Here is a 22642-nt window from a genome sequence, read left to right on the forward strand (position 1 = left end):
ACGCATGCACCACCCAAGGAGGAGCACAGGAGCGGCGTCTATTTACCCCCGTCCTCCTTAAGTCCCCTTTTTGCCCACGTCAGCCGGGCCCTTCCTGAGCCCTGCCCCGTTTGTGGCCCACGGGCCCGATTTCCGGCCCACGGGCCCGATTTCCACCCCTGCAGATGGCAGGTAAGGGCAGACTAGTTAGGGCAACGGCTTCCAACGTTGCAATTGAGCATGCGCAAAACACTCGCGCATGCTCAGTTACACCAAGGGGGGGCCAAAAAATATCACTGATGCTTGATTATTACTGATCATGCTCGGAAAGTTCGCACATGCTCCGTCGCTCCACCGGCCTAGCTGGGTGAGTGTAGTTAGGGGCTTTGCGTGTAGTGCGACTGCGCAGTTCGTGGGTTCGGGGCGTTTGAAGGAAGTAGTCGTCCCCCACCGCACGTGGCGGGATTAGGGAAGCGCGAGCCCGTGTGTGTGGGTTTCGCGCCTGTCACCGCTGGCAACGGGACACGTAAGGGGGGAATGTCGGGCCGGGAGCCGCGGAGAGAGGAGGAGGGGGCGAAGCCGCACCAGAAGGAGGAGCTGAACCGAAAGGTGGGGGTTGGCGCGAATGACACTCGCGCACACGGCCCTCGCGAGACCGGAGGTTCCGGCCTCTTCAGAAGAGAAACTGGTCCAGTTCCGGTTGGGGTCAGTGCGGGAGGAGTGGGGCCCCCTGTCGGCTGGGGGGGGGGGCCCAATGCGGGGGAGGGGCACCAGCATGATGTCATCTTGCTTATTTGGCTTCATCACTACAAGAGCGTTCGCAGTGATGTCACGCTGCAAGGTGTAACCTCATAGTGCCGCCACAGCGAATCAGGATGTTACGTTGGCCCTGGAAATACTTTCAGGGAAATCGTGGGACATTGGGCGCTTGCTGTGAAAATGGTGGTGCAGGGCAGCAGGAATATAAGGGTGATGACTTTATTTTTACCCGCAGGAAAAAATGAGAGATTCAGTACCACTAAAAAGCAGAGATTTCTTTGGCTTTTTAAATTTTCACACTAGAAAAACTTCCACCATAATTTGGCCCTAATTAATGGCCTTAGTGGCAGTGTTAGTGAAGGGCTAAATGGACATATTGGTAGAACTACTTTGTCATGCCTACTGTTGATCATTCCAAACTTGAGACACACATGGTCAGGGAATTGTGGGTTATCTTATGCTGCAGCTACTCGTCCCATACAAGCTCCATGGAGACATACAATATTTTAGCCTCTGGAGTTGTCTTTCTGGCCTTCTTCACAAACACTAAATATTTACTGTAGAGACAGTAGTGTCATCAGTCTGTAGTGTGTTAAATCCCAAGGAACCTCCTTCACTTTCCTTTTGTAAATTTACTGCTTCTCCATAGAGGCCTCAGTGGAGATATTGGTGCAAAATGTGTGCTATGGTTTGATCTCCTGAGAGACAGGAATGGGATCAAAAGGTGGATTTATGCCAACTTCGTGACTTCCAAATTCTGGAATCAGTTAAGGTACTGTTCAGTCCATGGCATAAACTAGAGGAGATGCTGTGCTGTTCTAGTTTATGTCCAGTTGCCTATGGCCCCAAGGGCCATTCTTGCAGCCTGTAATAGCTGAAGTGTAGAGGTTCTTTGGTCTTTTTTCCAACAGTGACCCATATATCAGGGAAAGAAGGTGTGGACAGTTCTGCACCCCAAAGATTCCCCCTGCCCTAGAGGCATTTCCAGGAAATTGACAAAATTGGCTTCACAGTTCTTTGTACTGTTGCGTGCTTCAGAGTGACAAAGAAGTTAGAAAAATCATGAAGAAATCCATTTTTTCCCCTGAAAAGAAAATCCCACAAAACAGATTTTTTCATATGGTGTTGTTGCATTAACCTCACTGAAATTCTCCTGATTTATACCAGAATAATTCAGAATCTAGTTCGTAGCCGGTTCTGTCATCCCCGTTGATTACAAAACATACCATATTTGCCTACATAGTAACCCCATCTACAAGAGTAGTAGGCTTTATTAGGGTCTGGTGCAAAGCTCATTGAAAACAATAGAAAGACTCCCATCGATTTCAGTAGGCTTTGGAATCAGGCCCTAGATGTGCAGTAGTGATCACATGCAATTGTGGAGAAAAAGATGCAGGTTGTATACAAATTACCTCCCTTCTAAAGCAGCTATTTGAAAATGTTATTTACTCCCTCCTGGTTTGCTGGCTCAGACTTCTACAGACACCTAGTTTTTGAGATCAAATTAATTTCAGAAAAATTGACTTCGGTTTCTATCAGTCGTATGCCCCAGAATATCTTACTGGTTATGTTTATATTGGCTATGGAAACAGCATCTTTCATGTCTCAGTTTACTTTCCATTCTTTACTCCATCACTTTTCTATCTAATTTTTCCTGGACCTGTCAGAGTAAGACAAACATTTGCATTTACCTATCTGAAAACATGGGTTGGAGTGTTAATAGTGGGTTCTAACATACTGATTTATTTGTCATAAATCTAGAGTTCTATTATGTTTTTCAGATTAAAGAGCAGAAAGTTGTAGTTGATGAGCTTTCCAACTTGAAGAAGAACCGGGTGAGTGATTACAAATTGGTTTTTTAGCAATTCATTTTTTGCATTAGATAAATCGCCTTGTCTGGCTTGCCCTCATCCGTCCCTCCACAAACGCAAGTCGATGCCACACCATTCTGTTTTATTACGAGCATGTTCTTTCCATTTCTGGCCAAAGAGTTTTGTCATGGGATCAGCCCAGCGCATTTCCGGTCTGCCCAGCAGTCACTTGTGGTCTCTGTGGTCTATTGTCTTGCCTGCGGACTACATGACCTGCCCATCTCCGCTTTGCGTCGTACATCGCCTGCACTACATCAGTCGCCTCTGTACGCCTTCTGATCTCATTCGGTATATGATCCCAGAGCAATATCTTGCACATTTGCCTTTCCATTGCTCTCTGGGTGACAGCGAATTTTTCTTCCTCCGCTTTTGTCATTGACCAGCTTTCCACTCCATATATCATTGCTAGCAGAACAGTGGATTTAAACAGTTTTTTCCTTTTCTTCATGGGCAGTTCATCATCAGTTAGAGATGTCTTTATTTTGTTGAAACTTTCCTGCCCCGCCTTTCTCCTCCTACTGCATTTCCCTTCAAATGAATTGTCTCTGTTTAGCTGCTGACCCAGATAAATATATCTGTCAACCTCCTCGATTACTTTCCCGTTTACAGTGATGATTCCTGCTTCAAATGCTCATTCCGCATCAACTTAGTCGTTGACGTGTTCATTTCCAACCCAATATCGTGCAAAAGTGTGTGCAGTTGCTGCAATTTGTTCTCTAAGAACATAAGAATGGCCATACTGGCTCAGATCAAAGGTCCATCCAGCCCAATATCCTGTCTACCGACAGTGGCCAATGCCAGGTGCCCCAGAAGGAGTGAACCTAACAGGTAATGATCAAGTGATCTCTCTCCCATCCATCTCCACCCTCTGACAAACAGAGGCTAAGGACAGCATTCCTTACCCATCCTGGCTAATAGCCATTAATGGACTTAACCTCATGAATTTATCTAGTTCTCTTTTAAACCCTGTTATGGTCTTAGCCTTCACAACCTCCTCAGGCAAGGAGTTCCACAGGTTGACTGTGCGCTGTGTGAAGAAGAACTTCCTTTTATTTGTTTTAAACCTGCTGCCCATTAATTTCATTTGGTGGCCCTTAGTTCTTATATTATGGGAACAAGTAAATAACTTTTCCTTATTCACTTTCTCCACACCACTCATAATTTTATATACCTCTATCATATCCCCCCTTAGTCTCCTTTTTTCCAAGCTGGAAAATCCTAGCCTCTTTAGTCTCTTCTCACATGGGACCCGTTCCAAACCCCTAATCATTTTAGTTGCCCTTTTTTGAACTTTTTCTAATGCCAGAATATCTTTTTTGAGATGAGGAGATCACATCTGTACACAGTATTCAAGATGTGGACATACCATGGATTTATATAAGGGCAATAAGATATTCTCCGTCTTATTTTCTATCCCTTTTTTAATGATTCCTAACATCCTGTTTGCTTTTTTGACTGCCGCTGCAGATTGCGTGGATGTCTTCAGAGAACTATCCAAGATGACTCCAAGATCTCTTTTCTGATTAGTTGTAGCTAAATTAGCCCCCATCATATTGTATGTATAGTTGGGGTTATTTTTTCCAATGTGCATTACTTTACATTTATCCACATTAAATTTCATTTGCCATTTTGTTGCCCAATCACTTAGTTTTGTGAGATCTTTTTGAAGTTCTTCACAGTCTGCTTTGGTCTTAACTATCTTTAGCAGTTTAGTATCATCTGCAAACTTTTCCACCTCACTGTTAACCCCTTTCTCCAGATCATTTATGAATAAGTTGAATAGGATTGGTCCTAGGACTGACCCTTGGGGAACACCACTAGTTACCCCTCTCAATTCTGAAAATTTACCATTATTCCTACCCTTTGTTTCCTGTCTTTTAACCAGTTCTCAAAAGGATCTTCCCTCTTATCCCATGACAACTTAATTTACGTAAGAGCCTTTGATGAGGGACCTTGTCAAAGGCTTTCTGGAAATCGAAGTACACTGTCTCCACTGGATCCCCCTTGTCCACATGTTTGTTGACCCCTTCAAAGAACCCTAAAAGATTAGTAAGACGTGATTTCCCTTTACAGAAACCATGTTAACTTGTTGGGCAAAAGTCATGTTCTTCTATGTGTCTGCAATTTTATTCTTTACTATTGTTTCAACGAATGTGCCCGGTACTGACATTAGACTTACCGGTCTATAATTGCTGGGATCACCTCTGGAGCCCTTTTTAAATATTGGCGTTACATTAGCTATCTTCCAGTCATTAGGTACAGAAGCCGATTTAAAGGACAGGTTACAAACCATAGTTCATAGTTCCGCAATTTCACATTTGAGTTCTTTCAGAACTCTTGGGTGAATTTCATCTGGTCTTGGTGACTTTAAGTTTATCAATTAATTCCAAAACCACCTCTAGTGACACTTCAATCTGTGACAATTCCTCAGATTTGTCATCTACAAAGGACGGCTCAGGTTTGGGAATCTCCCTAACATCCTCAGGCGTGAAGACTGTGAAACAAAGAATTCATTTAGTTTCTCCGCAATGACTTTATTGTCTTTAAGTGCTCCTTTTGTATCTCAATCATCCAGGGGCCCCACTGGTTGTTTAGCAGGTAGATAAACGAAGGTGTGAAAACATGAGAAAACAAACACTTCAAAATAGCTGATGCTCACTGTGAGTCTGACATTTTTTAAGACAGCATTTAGTTATTGTTATATTGATATTATTAACCTAGTTTACACTCCTTGTCAAAGAAGATTTATTTTCCAGGAAGTGATCACATCCAGTTTTGTGGTAGTGATGAAGTGTAGCACATCCTAGATCAAAGTAAAACACTTGAGTACCCCTTCCAACACATCTCAGTGCTTCAAGCCAAAAAGAAGACAACTCTTACTGTACATTTTCTAAGTGGTGAGGGAATTATTCTCCATGTTATATTCAGAACTAAGCTGTGCAGGAATTGGTTTTTTATCAGGGGAAATACCAAATTTTTATGTCAAACCCATAATATTTGTCACAGATTTTCTCAGATTTTGAAGGCAAAAGTTGTTTAAAGTTGCTTTTAAAAATAGAAAAGAAGACCTTCTCCGCTGTTATCCTCCTCTATAAACCCCTTGAGTTTTATGACCATTATGCAAGAATTGGTTGGTGAAGGGCTGTAGATAGAAATGAGAAAACAGATGTTATGTGCACTGATAAGCAAATAAATACTTTCCTTTTCTTTAAGCATAACTTTTATATTGGCTAAAACTCCCAGATAAAGATGTATAACCTACATGAAGGAGAAATATCTGCTCCTGTTTTAATATCTAAGAAAAGCAGGACAGTTTTTCCATGACTACTTCAAAATGATTGTGTTCTGATATTTATCAGTTTTTCTGTATAGCTATCAGTCTGATTAATCAGTGTCTAAAGTTCGTAAAAGAAAAATTAATTTAGTTTCTCTTTGGATCAGCACAATTTGTTTTGCTGTTAATCATGTCCATCATGTGTGAGATTTTCAGAAGTCCTTATCATTGGCCTAGCTCCTTTCTTTGAAATAAGAAATTTACCATTAATTTTGAGGGGAGCAGAGTTAAGCCAATACTGAGCATGTGTGAAAATCCTACCTTATATGCACAAGTTAAAACCTTTTTAAAAATAAAGATAGGGTTAACTATTTACAAATGTCATCTACAAAACATGTGTAAATGACGACACTTTATTTTCAGAGATATCTTATGCATTACCTACCAACTATCTAATTTCAACAGTGCACAGAAAAATTGACAATCAATGTAAATGGATTTACATGTTCTTAAAAATAAATCCTTCAAGGTGCAGGTAAATTATGCAGAAACATGTAAACAATTCCTGACAAAAGCAGAATTAGTTTGAGCCATGGATAGCTCAGGATTGATAATGGGTCTATGTCAAATAAGATCAATTTTTTTCTTGGTACAGTTATTAGTGGACATGCTCAAATCAGAGTTGGCACCACTGGCTGACTCATTGGCAGTTTCAACAGAGAGTATGGAAGAGATGGAGGATGGATACTGAAGCACATTGGAGGGGGAGTGTAAGAAAGCATATATCTGCCACTTCTGGTCCGTTTGTTCTGTGGATAGAGGACTTCAGTCTCCAGGGCTCTCCATCTGAAGTTTCGCAAACACACTTCACTCCCCCTCCCCCTTTTTTGTGTGTGTGTGTGTCTATAGTATGCCAATTGAGACTGCTATCTCGTGTTTTGGTTAACTGTTCAGGATTAAATGCACAGTAGGTATGATATGAAATCACAAGTTTTGTTCCCTATCACCATGACTGAATAGTTCAGTGTGGCTTTGTGTATTTGATGAATATCATGGATACAACTTGATAAAGAATTGTCTTTATGGTATAGTAGAACCTCGTTTTTACAAACCAAGATTTTACAAACCACCAGTTACATGAACCATTTTTCTTGATGGGACAAAGGATCACAACAAAAGAGATGTCAGTGAAGAACAAGTCAACATCCCTTTATTGATGTCTTCAGTGTGTTGGAAATTGCTTTGCAGTTGTTTGAAAGACAAGAAAATGATGCAGTACATCATACTGCAACTTAGGCACTGTACTGACTAATTTTTTTATGTTCAATTTTATGAACTTCTTGACTTTCTGCACTCAGTCTCCAATTAGTTTGTAACATAGAGGCTCTACTGTATATACAATTAATGTTGGGTCAAATCCTGTAGTTTTAATCAATCTATTCTAAACTCTTGCTGAAGTTTTGAGTGAGTAGAGACTCCAGGACACTGTCAGTGTAAATGGTAACCATGTTCTGTTATACATTTTACAACTATAATATGTGTTGCAAAGAATTAACTTTTTAATATTTTTATCTTTTATTCTACATTATTTTGTAACACATACATCTATTTTTAGTACAGTGCCTTTTAATGTAGTAAATTGATGGACACTTGCCATTTAAAAGGATGAGAATTTGTGCGTCCTTTTGGCATCAATACTTTCAGTAATGTCTTATCTAAATTGTTGATTAAAATGTCTAACTTGGCCTGATATTTGCCAATATCATGTTAGCCATTCATACACTTTAAGTATTCATAAATATGTTTACTTTCAATTTAATTTATATTTGAAATAGTGGCACTTCACTCATCATATGTGAGGGAAGAAGAATATAAAATAGCAGTAGGTAACAATGCTGTGGATGGTAAAACCATTGTCTTGATAACACATTAGGCTTCTGCTATGGATTTGTTATTAAAATTAACCTATCCCAATTTCCTTCTTTTTCAGAAAGTTTATAAACAGCAACCCAATAGCAACATATTCTTTCTTGTAGACAGAACAGAAACGCTATCTGAATGCAAAAGTAAGTTCTTAACATACACTGCCTACCAATATTTAAAGGTGGTGTTCGTAACGGAGTAGGATTTCCCATGCAGATCAAAATGAACAATTATAATTTGTTTATTCAAAGCTGTATGATTGCTGTGTTTAATTTGTCTGGATAGGACAGAAGATTAAAGTAATCACAGTATTATATATATGCATGATAAAGTACTTAAAATGAAAAGCTGCCATCCTAAAAAAGTAGGTAGGGATGCCAGTAAAAATTATAGTAGACCTAGTGCCCAGTCCTCTGAAGTACAGAGCACCCTCAACTCCTTTCAGGAAGCAATCAGCATCTTGCAGCATTTGGTCCCATATAGTAAGAATAAACCTGTTTGAAAGTAGCATGGGATAGAGAAGAAAGAAAACTGAAGTTGAACTGGATACCTTAGGGGGCTAGAGGAATGGGCTTTGGGATTATGGAGGTGTGGAGGGTTGAGGATCTAGGACAGAAGCATCTGGAGATAAGGGAGAATGAGAGAGAGACTTGATGGTTAAATAGAGACCAAGAAGCATCAATTAGATGAGAAATCTAGGGTCAGGTGTGGAATGAATTCCAGGATGTAAATGAACTTGGTAATTTCTGGACAGAACAAATGGTGCTTGCTCTTCATTTCTTAGTGTTTTCAGCCAGTTTACACTGAGAAGGCTTTAGTTATGATAGTTCATTGCAGTTTGTTATGATAGTAAAGTGCAAATCTGATATTGACAGTAGCTAGGAGTTCACCAGGTTCTGATACTGGTAAAAGTCTTGTATTTAAAAATGCAGTACAATAATAATGACTTAGATTAGAGGGATAGGTTGTAAACTCTTTGGGGCAGGGACTGTCTTTTTGTTCTGTGCCTATAGAGTGCCCAGCATAATAGGGTCCTAGTCCATGATTGAGGCTCTTAGGCTTAGGCTCTACAATAATACCAATAATAAAGAATAATTTTGTTACCTGATAAGTCAGTAGTTACAACTAATAGTCCAATTAATGCAAACTTAATGACGCACAATTTTAAAGTTCATGTAAACTACTATGTGCATAAACAATAAGAATATATATCTAAATTTAATTATCTTTAAGGGGGGGAAAGCTGCAATGGGCTGATTTGTGCTATGGTACTGATGCAAACACTTTCATATTTTCTTGTTATGTGTCTTTAAATTTGTGTTGATTGGACTATTAGCTATAATTACTGACTTATCAGGAACCATTATTATTACTATTTATTATTTGTATTATTGTAGTGCCTAAGAGGTCCAGTCATAGAATCATAGGACTGGAAGGGACCTCAAGAGGTCATCTAGTCCAGTCCCCTGGACTCATGGCCTGACTAAGTATTATCTAGACCATCCCTGACAGGTGTTTGTCTAACCTGCTCTTAAAAATCTCCAATGATGGAGATTCCACAACCTTCCTAGGCAATTTATTCCAGTGCTTAACTACCCTGACACTTAGGAAGATTTTCCTAATGACCAACCTAAACCTCCCTTGCTGCAATTTAAGCCCATTGCTTCTTGTCCTATAATTAGCAGTTAAGAAGAACAATTTTTCTCCCTCTTCCTTGAAACAATATTTTATGTATTTGAAAACTGTTATCATGTCCCCTCTCAGTCTTCTCTTTTTCAGACTAAACAAACCCAATTTTTTCAATCTACCCTCATAGGCCATGTTTTCTAGACCTTTAATCATTTTTGTTGCTCTTCTTATCACCTTATTATTTTCTCAGTGTTTGCAAATTGATTGCTTTATTATTTGCTCTATCTCTTTCCAGGTACAGAAGTTAAGCTGACTGGTCTGTAATTCCCTGGGTTGTCCTTATTTCCCTTTTTATAGACTGGCACTATATTTGCTCCTTTCCAGTCTTCTGGAATCTCTCCCGTCTTGCATGACTTTTCAAAGATAGTTGCTAATGGCTCAGATATCTCCTCAGTCAGCTCCTTGAGTATTCTAGAATGCATTTCATCGGGCCCTGGTGACTTGAAGACATCTAACTCATCTAAGTACTTTTTAACTTGTTCTTTCCCTATTTTATCCTCTGATTCTACCTCATCTTCACTAGCATTCACTTTGTTAGATGTCCAATCACCACCAACCTTCTTGGTGAAAACCAAAACAAAGAAGTCATTAAACACCTCTGCCATTTGCACATTTTCTGTTATTGTTTTCCCCCCCTCATTGAGTAGCAGGGCTATCCTGTCCTAAGTCTTCCTCTGGCTTCTAATGTATTCGTAGAATGTTTTCTTGTTATACGTTATGTCTCTAGCTAGTTTGATCTCGTTTTGTGCCTTGGCCTTTCTAATTTTGTCCCTACATACGTATGTTATGTTTATATTCATCCTTTGTAATTTGACTTAGTTTCCACTTTATGTAGTATTCTTTTTTGAGCTTCCGATTGTTGAAGATCTCCTGATTAATCTCCTAGGGTCAGTCCTCGGACCGTTCCTATCCAACTTATTCATAAATGATCTGGAGAAAGGGGTAAACAGTGAGGTGGAAAAGTTTGCAGATGATACTAAACTGCTAAAGATAGTTAAGACCAAAGCAGACTGTGAAGAACTTCAAAAAGATCTCACAAAACTAAGTGATTGGGCAACAAAATGGCAAATGAAATTTAATGTGGATAAATGTAAAGTAATGCACATTGGAAAAAATAACCCCAACTATACATACAATATGATGGGGCTAATTTAGCTACAACAAGTCAGGAAAAAGATCTTGGAGTCATCGTGGATAGTTCTCTGAAAATGTCCACGCAGTATGCAAAGGCGGTCAAAAAAGCAAACAGGATGTTAGGAATCATTAAAAAGGGGATAGAGAATAAGGCTGAGAATATATTATTGCCCTTATATAAATCGATGGTACGCCCTCATCTCGAATACTGTGTACAAATGTGATCTCCTCATCTCAAAAAAGATATTCTGGCATTAGAAAAAGTTCAAAAAAGGGCAACTAAAATGATTAAGGGTTTGGAACGGGTCCCATATGAGGAGAGATTAAAGAGGCTAGGACTCTTTAGCTTGGAAAAGAGGAGACTAAGGGGGGATATGATAGAGGTATATAAAATCATGAGTGATGTGGAGAAAGTGGATAAGGAAAAGTTATTTACTTATTCCCATAATACAAGAACTAGAGGTCATCAAATGAAATTAATGGGCAGCAGGTTTAAAACAAATAAAAGGAAGTTCTTCTTCACGCAGCGCACAGTCAACTTGTGGAACTCCTTACCTGAGGAGGTTGTGAAGGCTAGGACTATAACAGAGTTTAAAAGAGAACTGGATAAATTCATGCTGGTTAAGTCCATTAGTTGCTATTAGCCAGGACGGGTAAGGAATGGTGTCCCTAGCCTCTGTCCGTCAGAGGGTGGAAATGGATGGCAGGAGAGAGATCACTTGATCATTGCCTATTAGGTTCACTCCCTCTGGGGCATCTGGCATTGGCCATTGTCGGTAGACAGGATACTGGGCTAGATGGACCTTTGGTCTGACCCGGTACGGCCTTTCTTATGTTCTTAAGCCAGGGTGGTCTCTTGCCATACTTCCCATCTTTCCTACGCAGTGGGATAATTTGCTCTTGTGCCCTTAATAATGTCTCTTGAAAAACTGCCAACTGTCTTCAGTTGTTTTTCCCCTTAGACTTGCTTCCCATGGGATCTTACCTACCAACTCCCATTGACTTTATTTTGCTGTTCTCTGTCCTACTACACCTCTACCTCGATATAACGCTGTCCTCTGGAGCCAAAAATCTTACTGCGTTATAGGTGAAACCACGTTATATTGAACTTGCTTTGATCCGCCCGAGTGCGCATTCCCGCCCCCCCGGAGCACTGCTTTACCGTGTTATATCCGAATACATGTTATATTTGGTCGTGTTATATCGGGGTAGAGGTGTATTCCTTAAAATCACGAACTCTACCATTTCATGATCACTTTCATCCAAGCTGCCTTCCACTTTCAAAATCTCAACCAGTTCCTCCCTATTTGTTAAAATCAAATCTAGAACAGCCTTTCCCCTAGTAGCTTTCTCCACCTTCTGAAATAAAAAATTGTCTCCAATACATTCCAAGAACTTATTGGATAATCTGTGCCCTGCTGTGTTATTTTCCCAACAGATGTCTGGGTAGTTGAAGTCCCCCATTACCACTAAGTCCTGTGCTTTGGATGATTTTGTTAGTTTCTTAAAGCCTCATCCATCTCTTCTACCTGGTTAGATGGTCTGTAGTAGACCCCTACCATGACCCCTTTTATCCTTATCCAGAGACTTTCAACAAGTCTGTCTCCTATTTCCATCTCAACCTCAGTCCAAGTGTATACATTTTTAATATATAAGGCAACATCTCCTCCCTTTTTTCCCCTGTCTGTCCTTCCTGAGCAAGCTGTACCCTTCGATACCAATATTCCAGTCCTGCGTATTATCCCACCAAGTCTCTGTGATGCCAACTATGTCATAGTTGTGTTTATTTACTAGCATTTCGAGTTCTTCCTGCTTATTCCCCATACTTATCGCATTAGTATACAGATCTAAGCTACTGATTTGATTTCCCCCACCGCCAGTTTTGTCTTTTCTCTCCCTTATCCCTGCTATAACAAACCCGTGCTTCACCCAAATTCCGATCCTTCTCTCAGGTCTCCATGTTTTTGACTTACCTGTGGGCTTTGGTCACCTGCCCCCTTCAAACCTAGTTTAAAGCCCCCCTCACTAGGTTAGCCAGTCTGTATCCAAATATGTTCTTCCCCTTCCTTGATAGGTGGACCCCATCTCTGCTTAGCAGTCTTTCTTCCTGGAACTGCATCCTGTGGTCAAGGAATCCAAAGCCTTCCTGACGACACCATCTTCTCAGCCAGGCATTCACCTCTAGGAGGCATCTGTCTCTGCCTGGGCCCCTACCCTTGACCAGAAGGATCAAAGAGAACACCACCTGTGCTCCCAGCTCCTTCACCCTTACTCCCAGAGCCCTGTAGTCACTTCTGATCTGCTGAGGGTTATACCTCACAGTATCATTAGTGCCCACATGAATGAGTAGCATGGGGTAGTAGGGGAGCATGGGGATGATCCTTGACAGTCCCTCCATAACATCTCGGATACGGGCTCCTGGCATGCCATGTCAGGGTGACAGATGGGTGCCTCCAACCCCCTCAGAAGAGAGTCACCAACCACCACTACCCTACGTTTCCTTCGGGGAGTGATGGCTGCGATCCTCCCAGCCTTGGGGGTACATGGCTTCTCCTCCTCCACCTTTGGGGGTGACTGCTCATCGCCAGGGCAGCATATTGGTTTTCCATCACCATCGTGGATGAGTTGGGAATAGGGATGGAGCACTGCCTGCTACCAGAAGTAACCAGAAGCCAGTGTCCTCCCTGTGACAGAGCCATATCCTCCTCCCTCGGTGGTGTGACAGCAATCCTCTGTAGCTGGATAGCGTCCTCAGCCTTGGATGTCTCCCTATGAATACTCTCAAGGAATTGGGCACTGATGCGCCTCAGCCTAGCCACCTCCTCCTGTAGCTCTCCCACCTGCTTCCCGAGAGATTCCACCAGCAGGCACCTTTCACACTGGATGGTCCCCCCCCAGCCTGGCTTTCTGTGAGTGGGAAATGCAGGCCACAATCTCTGCAAATCCACACCAGGATCTGGGTAGAGGCATCCATGGTTAGGTTGTCTGCCTGGATACAGGCTCAGGTGGAGGAGACAGGAGCAATGCTGGCACTGGCGATGTGGCCCTTCCTAACCATAGAGATTTTATTTCGTCTCCCTCCCACAAACCCCCTCTCAAACTCCCCTGTTTGTGGTCCCCTGTTCGCTAGCTCCCCTTGGTCGCTTAGTCTTTGGCTTTTAAGGCCTTTTCTCCTACATCAGCCCTACCCCCTCATTAATCTCATAGGGGGCAGGTGATCATGAGGCTGATCAAGGATGAACCAAGGAACGAAGGCTCAAACAGTCTCCAGACACACAATCCCAACTGACCCGGCAACTGAAATAACCTGAAAGAGAAAGAAAAACCACAAACAGCCAAACAAACTCATTCACCCCAAGATTAGTACTCGCACCTTGTTTGTTCAACAGGGGGATCGCCCCTTCTCAAACTCCTGTTTGCGGTCCCCTGTTCGCTAGCTCCCCTTGGTTGCTTAGCCTCTGGCTTTTAAGGCCTTCATGGACCAAGATCCTATTGTGTTAGGCACTGTACAAATATAGACCAGAAAGACAGTCCCTGCCCCAAAGAGCTCACTGTCTATCCCTCTAAGTCATTATTATTCTATCACATTTATTAATTTTATTTGTTAAAATTTTAATAATTATTAATTTATTGAATAAATTTATTAATTTATTAAAAGAATTTTTAGTGATTATTTATTTCCTCTTTTCTTTTATGCAGACACATTAGATGACCTGAAGAGGGCACATCAGGAGATAGAAAATTCAGAGAAGACCAAAATCAGGAAATAGACCATTTAAATTCTACATAGCAATGTGTGGCATTTGTTGTGTTGTCAGCTTGTCTGTTCAGCACACTATTGGTTTCTTCAAAGATGATCTCCTGTGCAACCTTAGAAGAAGAGGGCCTAACAGCAGCCAGCATCTGATAAAGACTTTGTCTGATCTCTCCTACCAGTGTTTGTTTTCTGGCCATATACTTCACTTGAGGGGATTGATGACTCCCCAGCCTCTGACAGACATTGATAACAACGTGTTTCTTTGGAATGGAGAAGTCTTCAATGGCATTCACATAGGGACAGCAGAGAATGACACTCAAGTTATGTTTCATCATCTTTCATCATGTACTAGTGAATCTGATATTTTGTCACTCTTCTCATCTGTTCAGGGTCCATGGTCTTTTATTTATTATCAAGCATCTAGACACTACTTGTGGTTTGGTAGGGATTATTTTGGTCGTCGTAGTTTGTTGTGGCAGTTTAATAATGAGCTAGATAGGGCTCTCTGTCTGTCGTCTGTAAGTGCTCTTTCTGAATCTGATAACCAATGGCAGGAAGTTCCAGCATCTGGAATTTACAAAATCGATCTCAAGGCCTGTGCTATATCTGAATATTTGGTTTTAACATTATATCCCTGGAAATACCATTCCAGAGAAAATGCAATAGAAGAAAGATTCCTCAGTGGCTTGGATCAGATTTCAAAAGATTTACCTGCTTATGTGTCTCTTACGATGAGCGAATCAAAACTTTCTCTAATAACACCAGTTGTTCCTTTAAATAGGACAGTTTCTGAAACTTCAGTTGACTCTCATTACCCTAATATTACTAATCGTACAGTTACTGTAGAAGATCTTCAAGGATTTCTTGCAGAAGAGCACAAGAAGAAATTGGTCCATCAGCTTATTGATGTTTTAAGTGAAGCAGTAAAGAGACGTGTTTTATATCTGTTTAGAGATACAGATGAGCTAACAGGAGAAATTCTGAGTATACCTATCAAGAAAGCACATGTTGCAATACTGTTTTCTGGTGGCATTGATTCTATGCTTATTGCAACCCTAGCTGATCGACATATTCCTTCGGAGGAACCAATTGATCTTCTTAATGTAGCCTGCATGATTAAAGAACAGACTAAACAAAGCAAGCAGAAAAAACAACATGAATTGCATACTTGTCAGGAATGCTTTAAAAAACTTGATACTACACTTGTTGATAACTTCTCTTGCTTCTGTGTGCCTGACAGAATCACTGGCAGGGCAGGATTGGAAGAACTAGAGACTATTAATCCTTCGAGAACTTGGAATTTTGTGGAAATTAATGTTACACTTGAGGAACTGAAAAGAATGAGACAACAGCGCATAAGCCACTTAGTTTATCCATTGGATACTGTTCTGGATGACAGCATTGGTTGTGCAGTTTGGTTTGCTTCCAGGGGAGAAGGTTTTATTACTACCCAGGGAGATGTAAAACCATATAAAAGTTCTGCAAAGGTATCAGATCTTCTTTGTCTGTCTTTATACTTGGTCAATAAAAATAAGTATAGTGCAGTTTAGCTTCAGTAGTCAGTACAGAATAAGTATCCAAGGTTGCTGGAATACAAGTAGCAAACATAAGTAAATTTTGCAGTTGTAATAAGTGTGTAACTGCCTGCAGTTCCAAAAATGCAGGGCTCCTGCATTCAGTTCCTTGGCATGGAATTATTCTATCCGTAAGCTTGAGTATACAGCAGTAGAACTGGGAAAGGCAATAATCTTCAGCCTGGAATATTCAATTTTTGAATTGACGTAGTAGAGAAGAATTGTATCATCAGATCTAGCCTAAACAGATTTGAAATATTTAAATCTGCAGAAAATTTAGTTAATCAGCATTGTTTTGTGCTGGCATCCCACAAACCAGTAATTCCCACAATATCATTATTTGGGTTGGTATGTGACCGAAAAAAAATGCTATTACTATTGAGGGGAGAGGATTGTTTTTTGAAGGCTTCTGACATATTTTAAATAGTCATTTAAAGAGCAACTTTTCCCATGTGTCCACCTGATATTTTTCTTGCTGTTTTGAAGGGGGCAACTTCTTTCAATAATTTGATAGCCACTTCAAGAATTCTCTTCTTTCCTCCCACTTGTCTTTGGTAGCTAGGATGGAGAAAGAATTAATGTTTTTTAAAATAATTCTGCATATTTGGAGTTCACTTCTGCATCATCTTTGAGATTTATACTATTTGCTGCCAATTAATGGGGATGTTATAAATGGTTGGAGTCAAATAATAGAGGATTTAAAGCACAGTTGAATGGATTTTGCTTTATTTTTAGATTGTGCTACAACCTATAATGGCTTATGCATCAGAGTGGATCACCTAAAGATGTGGATACTGGTTTTATTTTAGTTGTCTTTCAGGTGACGTGATTTATTTAGCTGTTAATTTGAACTTTTTGAAAAATTGAGATAATTTTTCCCCCTAAATAGGCTGAAATGGTTTATTATAACAGAGCAGGTTATTTGTTTTTCTTTAATGAGTTAAAGCCTGAGGGTATACTGTTCAGGTCTGATCCTGCTCCAATTTAAATCAGAGTTCCCAGTGACTTCAATGGGAACAAGATCAGGCCCTCTAAAAATTAATAAATGCAGGCTTATTCTATTATGTTAATCTAAATGTGTTTGAATATATTTATTGGGTTTATTTTCAGATTGTTACAGTTGAATATTTTGGGAATCTATAACATGTTCCCCCCCCCTTTAATTAGAGTTCCTAGATAAATAATAAAATACCACTTTTTATACTCTTCTGTAGGTTGTGCTTACAGGAATTGGAGCAGATGAGCAGCTTGCAGGCTATTCCCGACATCGTGTTTGCTTCAAAAAATATGGTTTAGATGGCTTGAATAAGGAACTAGGAATGGAACTGGCTCGCATTTCTTCTAGAAATCTTGGCCGGGATGACAGGATTATTGGAGATCATGGAAAAGAAGCAAGGTAGCACTGTTTTAACATGCAGCAAATAGTTTCAACTCAGAACTCCATTTCTAGCACTGCAGTGGAATTTTAAATTCCCTGTGTCTTAATTTTTTTTTAAATTCCATGAGGACATTTGTTGTATGTGTACAGACATTGGGCCTGTACTAATTTAAAGTGCTTACTGTACCCCTTAAGAAGACATAGCAACTTGAAAATCACATTTCCACCTGAAAATTTTACTTCCAGTCTCGTGTTAGTATGATGACATTACCCTCACAAGCACTCATTTGAGGTGATCTCACCTGCACACAGTGATGGTTCTTGGGGTACCCAGGACTTTGAGCCACCTTGTTACCCCTTTGCCTCTAGCAAGAGACAGACTTGTTGGTGCTTAACCCATTGCAGTGTTAATCAGCTCCCTGGGTCCACCCCCACCCCCACCCACCCCCGGGGGGCCGCAGGGACGTGGTGCCGGCCGCTTCTGAGAGCGGCGAGGGGCCTGTGGCACCACAGGGGGAAATCCCGTGGGCCGGATCCAAAGCCCTGAGGGGCCGGATCCGGCCCACGGGCTGTAGTTTCCCTACCCCGGGCTAGAGTCAGTAGCCCCACTTTAATTTACACAGAAACAAAACATCTCCTTTCGTGCCTGTTTGACCCACTTAATCATCCCACCATTAGAGTTAAGTGATGGTTTGGAGGTTTTTGCATCTTAACTCTGCACTGGGGAGAATTTCTTTCTGTATAGTAAACTGAAAAAATGGATTTTAGGTCACCAATCATGATTTTGTGACTAGCAGAAAATGTGTAATATCTTTGGGTGGGGAGAGTGACCTACGGAATTATAAATCTATGATACATGTGAAAGGATCTTTAAGAAGGATTTTAGCAAGGTAAAAACTGACAGTAGGCATTAACTATCTAAATTTTTGTGATTTCCCCACCCCCCTTTAGAATGGTGTCACAGAATTTTCAGTGTAAATATGTTTTGTTTCATAGAATCATAGATTATTAGGGTTGGAAGGGACTTTAGGAGGTCATCTAATCCAACCCCTTGCTCAAAGCAGGATCAATCCCTAACTAAATCCACAAATGGCCCCCTCAAGGATTGAATTCACAACCGTGGGTTTAGCAGGCCAGTGCTCAAACCACTGAGCTATCCCAGTGTAACTATGTACCAAAGTTAGGTTTTACAGTAGTTCAACATTTAAAGAGCCTCTGATCTTGGAAAACATTTTATTTCTAAACAATCCTGCACCTACCTAATTTATGCTTTCTCTCTTCCATGTATCTTTATTGGTGGTGACGAGAGCTGTGCATAAAAACAGAATTTCTGTCATTTGCTCCTATTTAAATACAAATTATTTTTCTTGGGCAAGACTTTTAAACCTTCAAATCAGATAAGTTTTAAATGAAGTTTCTTATGGATGTGTATTTGTTCCAGTCTTTTATTTCCCCAAGACTCCACAACACTTCTGTTTTTCTCACAACACATTAGCATCAAGATTTATGTTGCATCGTCTTCTAAGAATGGATATTGGCTTGAAAGTCCAAATTTTCTACAGATCACTATAGTGTGAATTGAGTATTCTAAAAGTAGTTCTCTCGTACACTACACATTTGTTTGAGTTTAAACCTTGTCAAGGTAACAATTTTTCATAATATTTTCTGTTTAGATTTCCTTTCCTTGATGAAGATGTTGTTTCGTTTCTTAACTCTCTGCCTGTTTCGGAAAAAGCAGACTTGACTCTACCTCGAGGAATTGGTGAGAAATTACTTTTGCGCCTGGCAGCTAAGGAGCTTGGCCTCAAGGCCTCTACTGTTCTTCCAAAGAGGGCCATGCAGTTTGGAACACGGATTGCAAAAATGGAAAACAGCAGTGAAAAGGCATCTGATAAATGCAGCAGACTTCAGCCAGTTTCAATAGACTAATTTATGAGGCTGCAATTGAAGGTTTGTTCACAGCACATCTTATGAGAAATTTATGGTTTAAAATTTTGTATTTTATTATGTGTGGATATTCAATAAAATCCTCAAGATTTTAGAATTGTGTTTTATCTACTGGTTTTAATCAGTTTAACTGTAATTACACCTTGCATTTGGCCTAATGAAGAACTACTGTATTATTCAATCTGGTCTGCCAGAGCATGACTGCCCTGGGGGAAGGAGAGGCAGGGGTTCCACAGAAAAACAAGATTCAGGCTGTATTTTTTTTTTTTTAACTAATTTTCACAGGGCTTGAGGGAAATACTTTTGAATCCACCCCACCTGCCCACATTATGAAGCTAGTATATAACATTAACTCAACAAAAAATGTCATCTCTAGGGGTTATTGTGTGCATTTACTTACAGTTGAAGGAGGAAAACCTACTGTACATCACATACATTCTATCCTTTTACCAATATTGCATTGTACATTTGAAATGTACTCTACATTTAACAATTTAATTGTGTTGGTATTACATATTTTAAAAATGAAATTCTCTCTTATAAGAAATTCTTAGTTTAAGATACTAAAAAGTCCATGTCACAACAGTGATTGTTAGGATTAGGGAAAACTCAAGATTTAATACAACAAGTAATATAATTCTTATCTGGTTTATAATATGTAGAGATCTGGAAGATACTCATAAAATGAATGTCTATATCACTATTGTTTAGCAGTGATGTGATGGCAAGAAAGTAATATTAACAATGTACATAATACAGATCCTCACTGTTTCTTCCATTATAACTTTTTTTACAATGACAGCCATCCTGATTAGGATAGACTGTCAAGCAGAAATGAGAAAGTGACCATAAATACTTGAGGAAAGGGAATACCTGAAATTCAAAAGGGAAAGAGAGATGTGACAAATAATTTTTAACCATGTGTTAAATGTGTCTCCCTGTCCCCCAAACTGTACATAAATTAAGGCTGTGTGACAGAGTGTATACCCCATCCTGGCTCTGAAAGATGCCAATTAACATCTGGCTGCATCAAAGGGTAGACCAGGCCTAATTAAAGATGCAGCCCAGCTGGGGAAGGATGATTATAAAGAAAGGAAGCACAGTATTAGAAGGACTGTAGGGAAGGAACTGTATATTTCTTCTCTGGGGAGTGGAAAGTGGGAGGTTTAAGGAAAATACCTAGGGGCAGATTTGATATTGGGATTGGGATTGGGAAGTCTGGGAAGAGGTGGGAGAGATCTAATAAATGGGCAGGATTTGGACTTCAAGGGAAAGAGTCCAGGGAGATATTCAGTGGAGGACTAGAGCAAGGGAAATTTAGAGGTGTGAAAGGTTGAGATGGAAGAAGTTGGTTTAGGATTTTATTGGGGGATTAAGAGTCCCAGGAATCCCAGCCCTGAAAAAAGGCTGAAGTTGGAGGCTGTGGAGAGGCCTGCTGACAGGCTATAGTAGGAAGAAGTCCAGGGAGGCAGCAGCAGGGACTCTGAAGAATGCTGGTTATAGGGTCCCTGGACGGGAGCCCCATATAATGGGAGGGCTTTCGTTCCCCACCTGCTGCTGGGGAAGGGTGTGAGTGAGACACCCCACCCCCCTGTAGTGTAGGGGGTAAGATTTTAAAGCCCTGAGAAGAGTTCAGGGTAGATCAGAATAAGGCAAGGCCCATTATTGTTGGACTCTGTTACTTTAGAATCAGTGGGATTAAACATGAGGCGGCCAGAGATTTGAGTCATGAGAGGACGCCCACAGTGCTGGACTAGCTGGAGCAAAAAAGCACTAGATGAGAGCCTGCTGGGCCAGCCTAGCTACCAGGGGGCGTTTGCGAGCTGTGCTGTAGGAGCGCTAATTCAGTGTTGTGCAATTTTCCTATTTTGACTCGAGTTTAAGTGTGCTGCTACTGGTTTTATAGTGTTAACGGGATCCCTGCATTCAGCGAGTCACCGAGACATAGTTATTCCTGCTGCCTCTTGTTTAATTTTCATCAAAGATTAATTGGGGTGATGTGTGATCAGGGATAAATTATTCCTAACGTTTCTGTTAGTCACAGACCAACGTGTCCCCCCGGAGGCTGGCGGAGGCAGTCCGCAGGGTACTGAGTCAATCGGAAGCGGGCAGAAGGGGGTGCCCTCATTTAGAAGGTTGCACTGGCAGCTTCCCGGGTGGCTATGATGTCCCCGCCCCACTGCACGAAATGGGAGAAGCCGGCACTAGCCACTGCACCCGCTGTAATATGGAGCCCTGGGCTGGGCCTGGCGCGCAGCCCCGACTCTCGCGCGCTTTCCCTCGCGGGGACACGCGAGCTGCGCTTCGGCCGCGGGCACCACCAGCGCGTCGTGCACAGCGCCCCCTGCGGGGGTTGCCAAGGGGAAGCGGCGGCGTCCCGCGTTGCTAAGGTCCAGGCCAGGCGCCGCGCGTTTCTTCCGGTTGGGCCGCGGGACTCCCAGCCACGACCGGCCAGAGCGGAGCCTGGCCCCCTATGGCAGGAGGGACTTGGCGGCTGCTCCCACCTCGCCGCCAGGCTGGTGAGCCGGAGGGCTGAAGGGCAGGGACCCGCGGGAGGAGGAGAACTGGGGGAGAAGCCCAGTGTGGGACCCCCGAGGGCGCCGCTCTGTGCTGGGGACGGTGCGGTGTGTGTCCCTGGAGGCAGGAGGTTGCCAACAGATACCTCATTAAGCCACCCGGACTGGGAAGGCGGTTGTGGCGGTGCTGCCCCCGCCCTCAAATGCCTCCAAATTGGTTGCTTTTTTACCCAATGCCTAACTGGCCTGTGGAACTCATTGCCACAATATGATGGAGACCAAGAGTTTAACAGGATTCCAAAAACAGTTCAGTGTTCCTGTGGATACCAATGGCTGTAGTTATAATAGTGAACAGTACCAATAAACAAGTTTTAGAAGCTGTATAAATCTCCAAGCTTCCAGACATTAGCCAATTTCTAACTGTTGAGGGTTAGGAGGAAATTTACTTGGGAGCAGATTATCCCATAATGTCTGCTCCAGAGTTTCTTGCACCTTCCTCTGAAGGAGCTGGTACTGGCCACGGTTAACGGTCTGATCCAGTGTGGCAATTCCTATGGTTTATGTTTTATTTAATCTTTCTGTTACAGTATTTATTTTTAGAGGTTACTTGTAACAGTAGTAAATTCAAAGTCATAAATTGAAATGTGATTTTTTTTTTCCCCAAGAGGGATTTTCTTTCAAAATCATGAACCTCCTCCTGGATTTTTAAAGGACTATTAAAGATAAGTTTTAAAATGCTAGTATTAATTTTCATGTCACTCCAAGGCCCTGCCAGAATTACACTGCTGTACCTGTTGGGATCTAAATAATCTCTATTTTTTCAGTAGGTGGTTCTAGAGCT

General features: G+C 41.3%; 2 protein-coding genes across 9 annotated transcripts in view; both read left to right on the forward strand.

Moving 5' to 3' along the window:
* The first annotated feature begins 253 nt into the window (after positions 1 to 253).
* On the forward strand, positions 254 to 19379 carry ASNSD1 (asparagine synthetase domain containing 1). 6 transcript variants are annotated; one of them, XM_024099983.3, is made up of 6 exons: positions 254 to 588; positions 2520 to 2573; positions 7874 to 7949; positions 14329 to 15873; positions 17175 to 17356; positions 19012 to 19379. In XM_024099983.3, exons 4-6 carry the CDS (start codon positions 14422 to 14424, stop codon positions 19265 to 19267), a joined length of 1890 nt encoding a protein of 629 aa, XP_023955751.2. In that variant the 5' UTR covers positions 254 to 588; positions 2520 to 2573; positions 7874 to 7949; positions 14329 to 14421; the 3' UTR covers positions 19268 to 19379. The 6 variants fall into 6 exon arrangements, with proteins under 6 accessions (XP_023955751.2, XP_023955754.2, XP_065416931.1 ...); XM_024099986.3 differs by having other exon boundaries at positions 270 to 346; XM_065560859.1 differs by having other exon boundaries at positions 341 to 948.
* ANKAR (ankyrin and armadillo repeat containing) overlaps positions 19158 to 22642 on the forward strand; it is a 50005-nt gene continuing 46520 nt past the window's right edge. The window contains exon 1 of one of the 3 annotated variants that reach the window (XM_065560849.1): positions 19158 to 19288. In XM_065560849.1, coding sequence (XP_065416921.1) covers positions 19234 to 19288 — 55 coding nt within the window. In that variant the 5' untranslated portion in view covers positions 19158 to 19233. Of the gene's footprint in view, positions 19289 to 21303; positions 21805 to 22642 lie in introns of those variants that run through there. The other 2 variants (XM_065560851.1, XM_065560850.1) reach the window with 2 other exon arrangements.

This window comes from Chrysemys picta, chromosome 11 (genome assembly GCF_011386835.1).
Source record: "Chrysemys picta bellii isolate R12L10 chromosome 11, ASM1138683v2, whole genome shotgun sequence".
NCBI lineage: Eukaryota > Metazoa > Chordata > Testudines > Emydidae > Chrysemys > Chrysemys picta.

Coding starts and splice junctions, on each gene's coding strand:
- ASNSD1 (XM_024099983.3), top strand. CDS start 14,422: ATGTGTGGCATTTGTTGTGTTGTCAGCTTGTCTGTTCAGCACACTATT. Junction 15,874..17,174: donor CATATAAAAGTTCTGCAAAG/GTATCAGATCTT, acceptor ACTCTTCTGTAG/GTTGTGCTTACAGGAATTGG. Junction 17,357..19,011: donor GATCATGGAAAAGAAGCAAG/GTAGCACTGTTT, acceptor TTTTCTGTTTAG/ATTTCCTTTCCTTGATGAAG.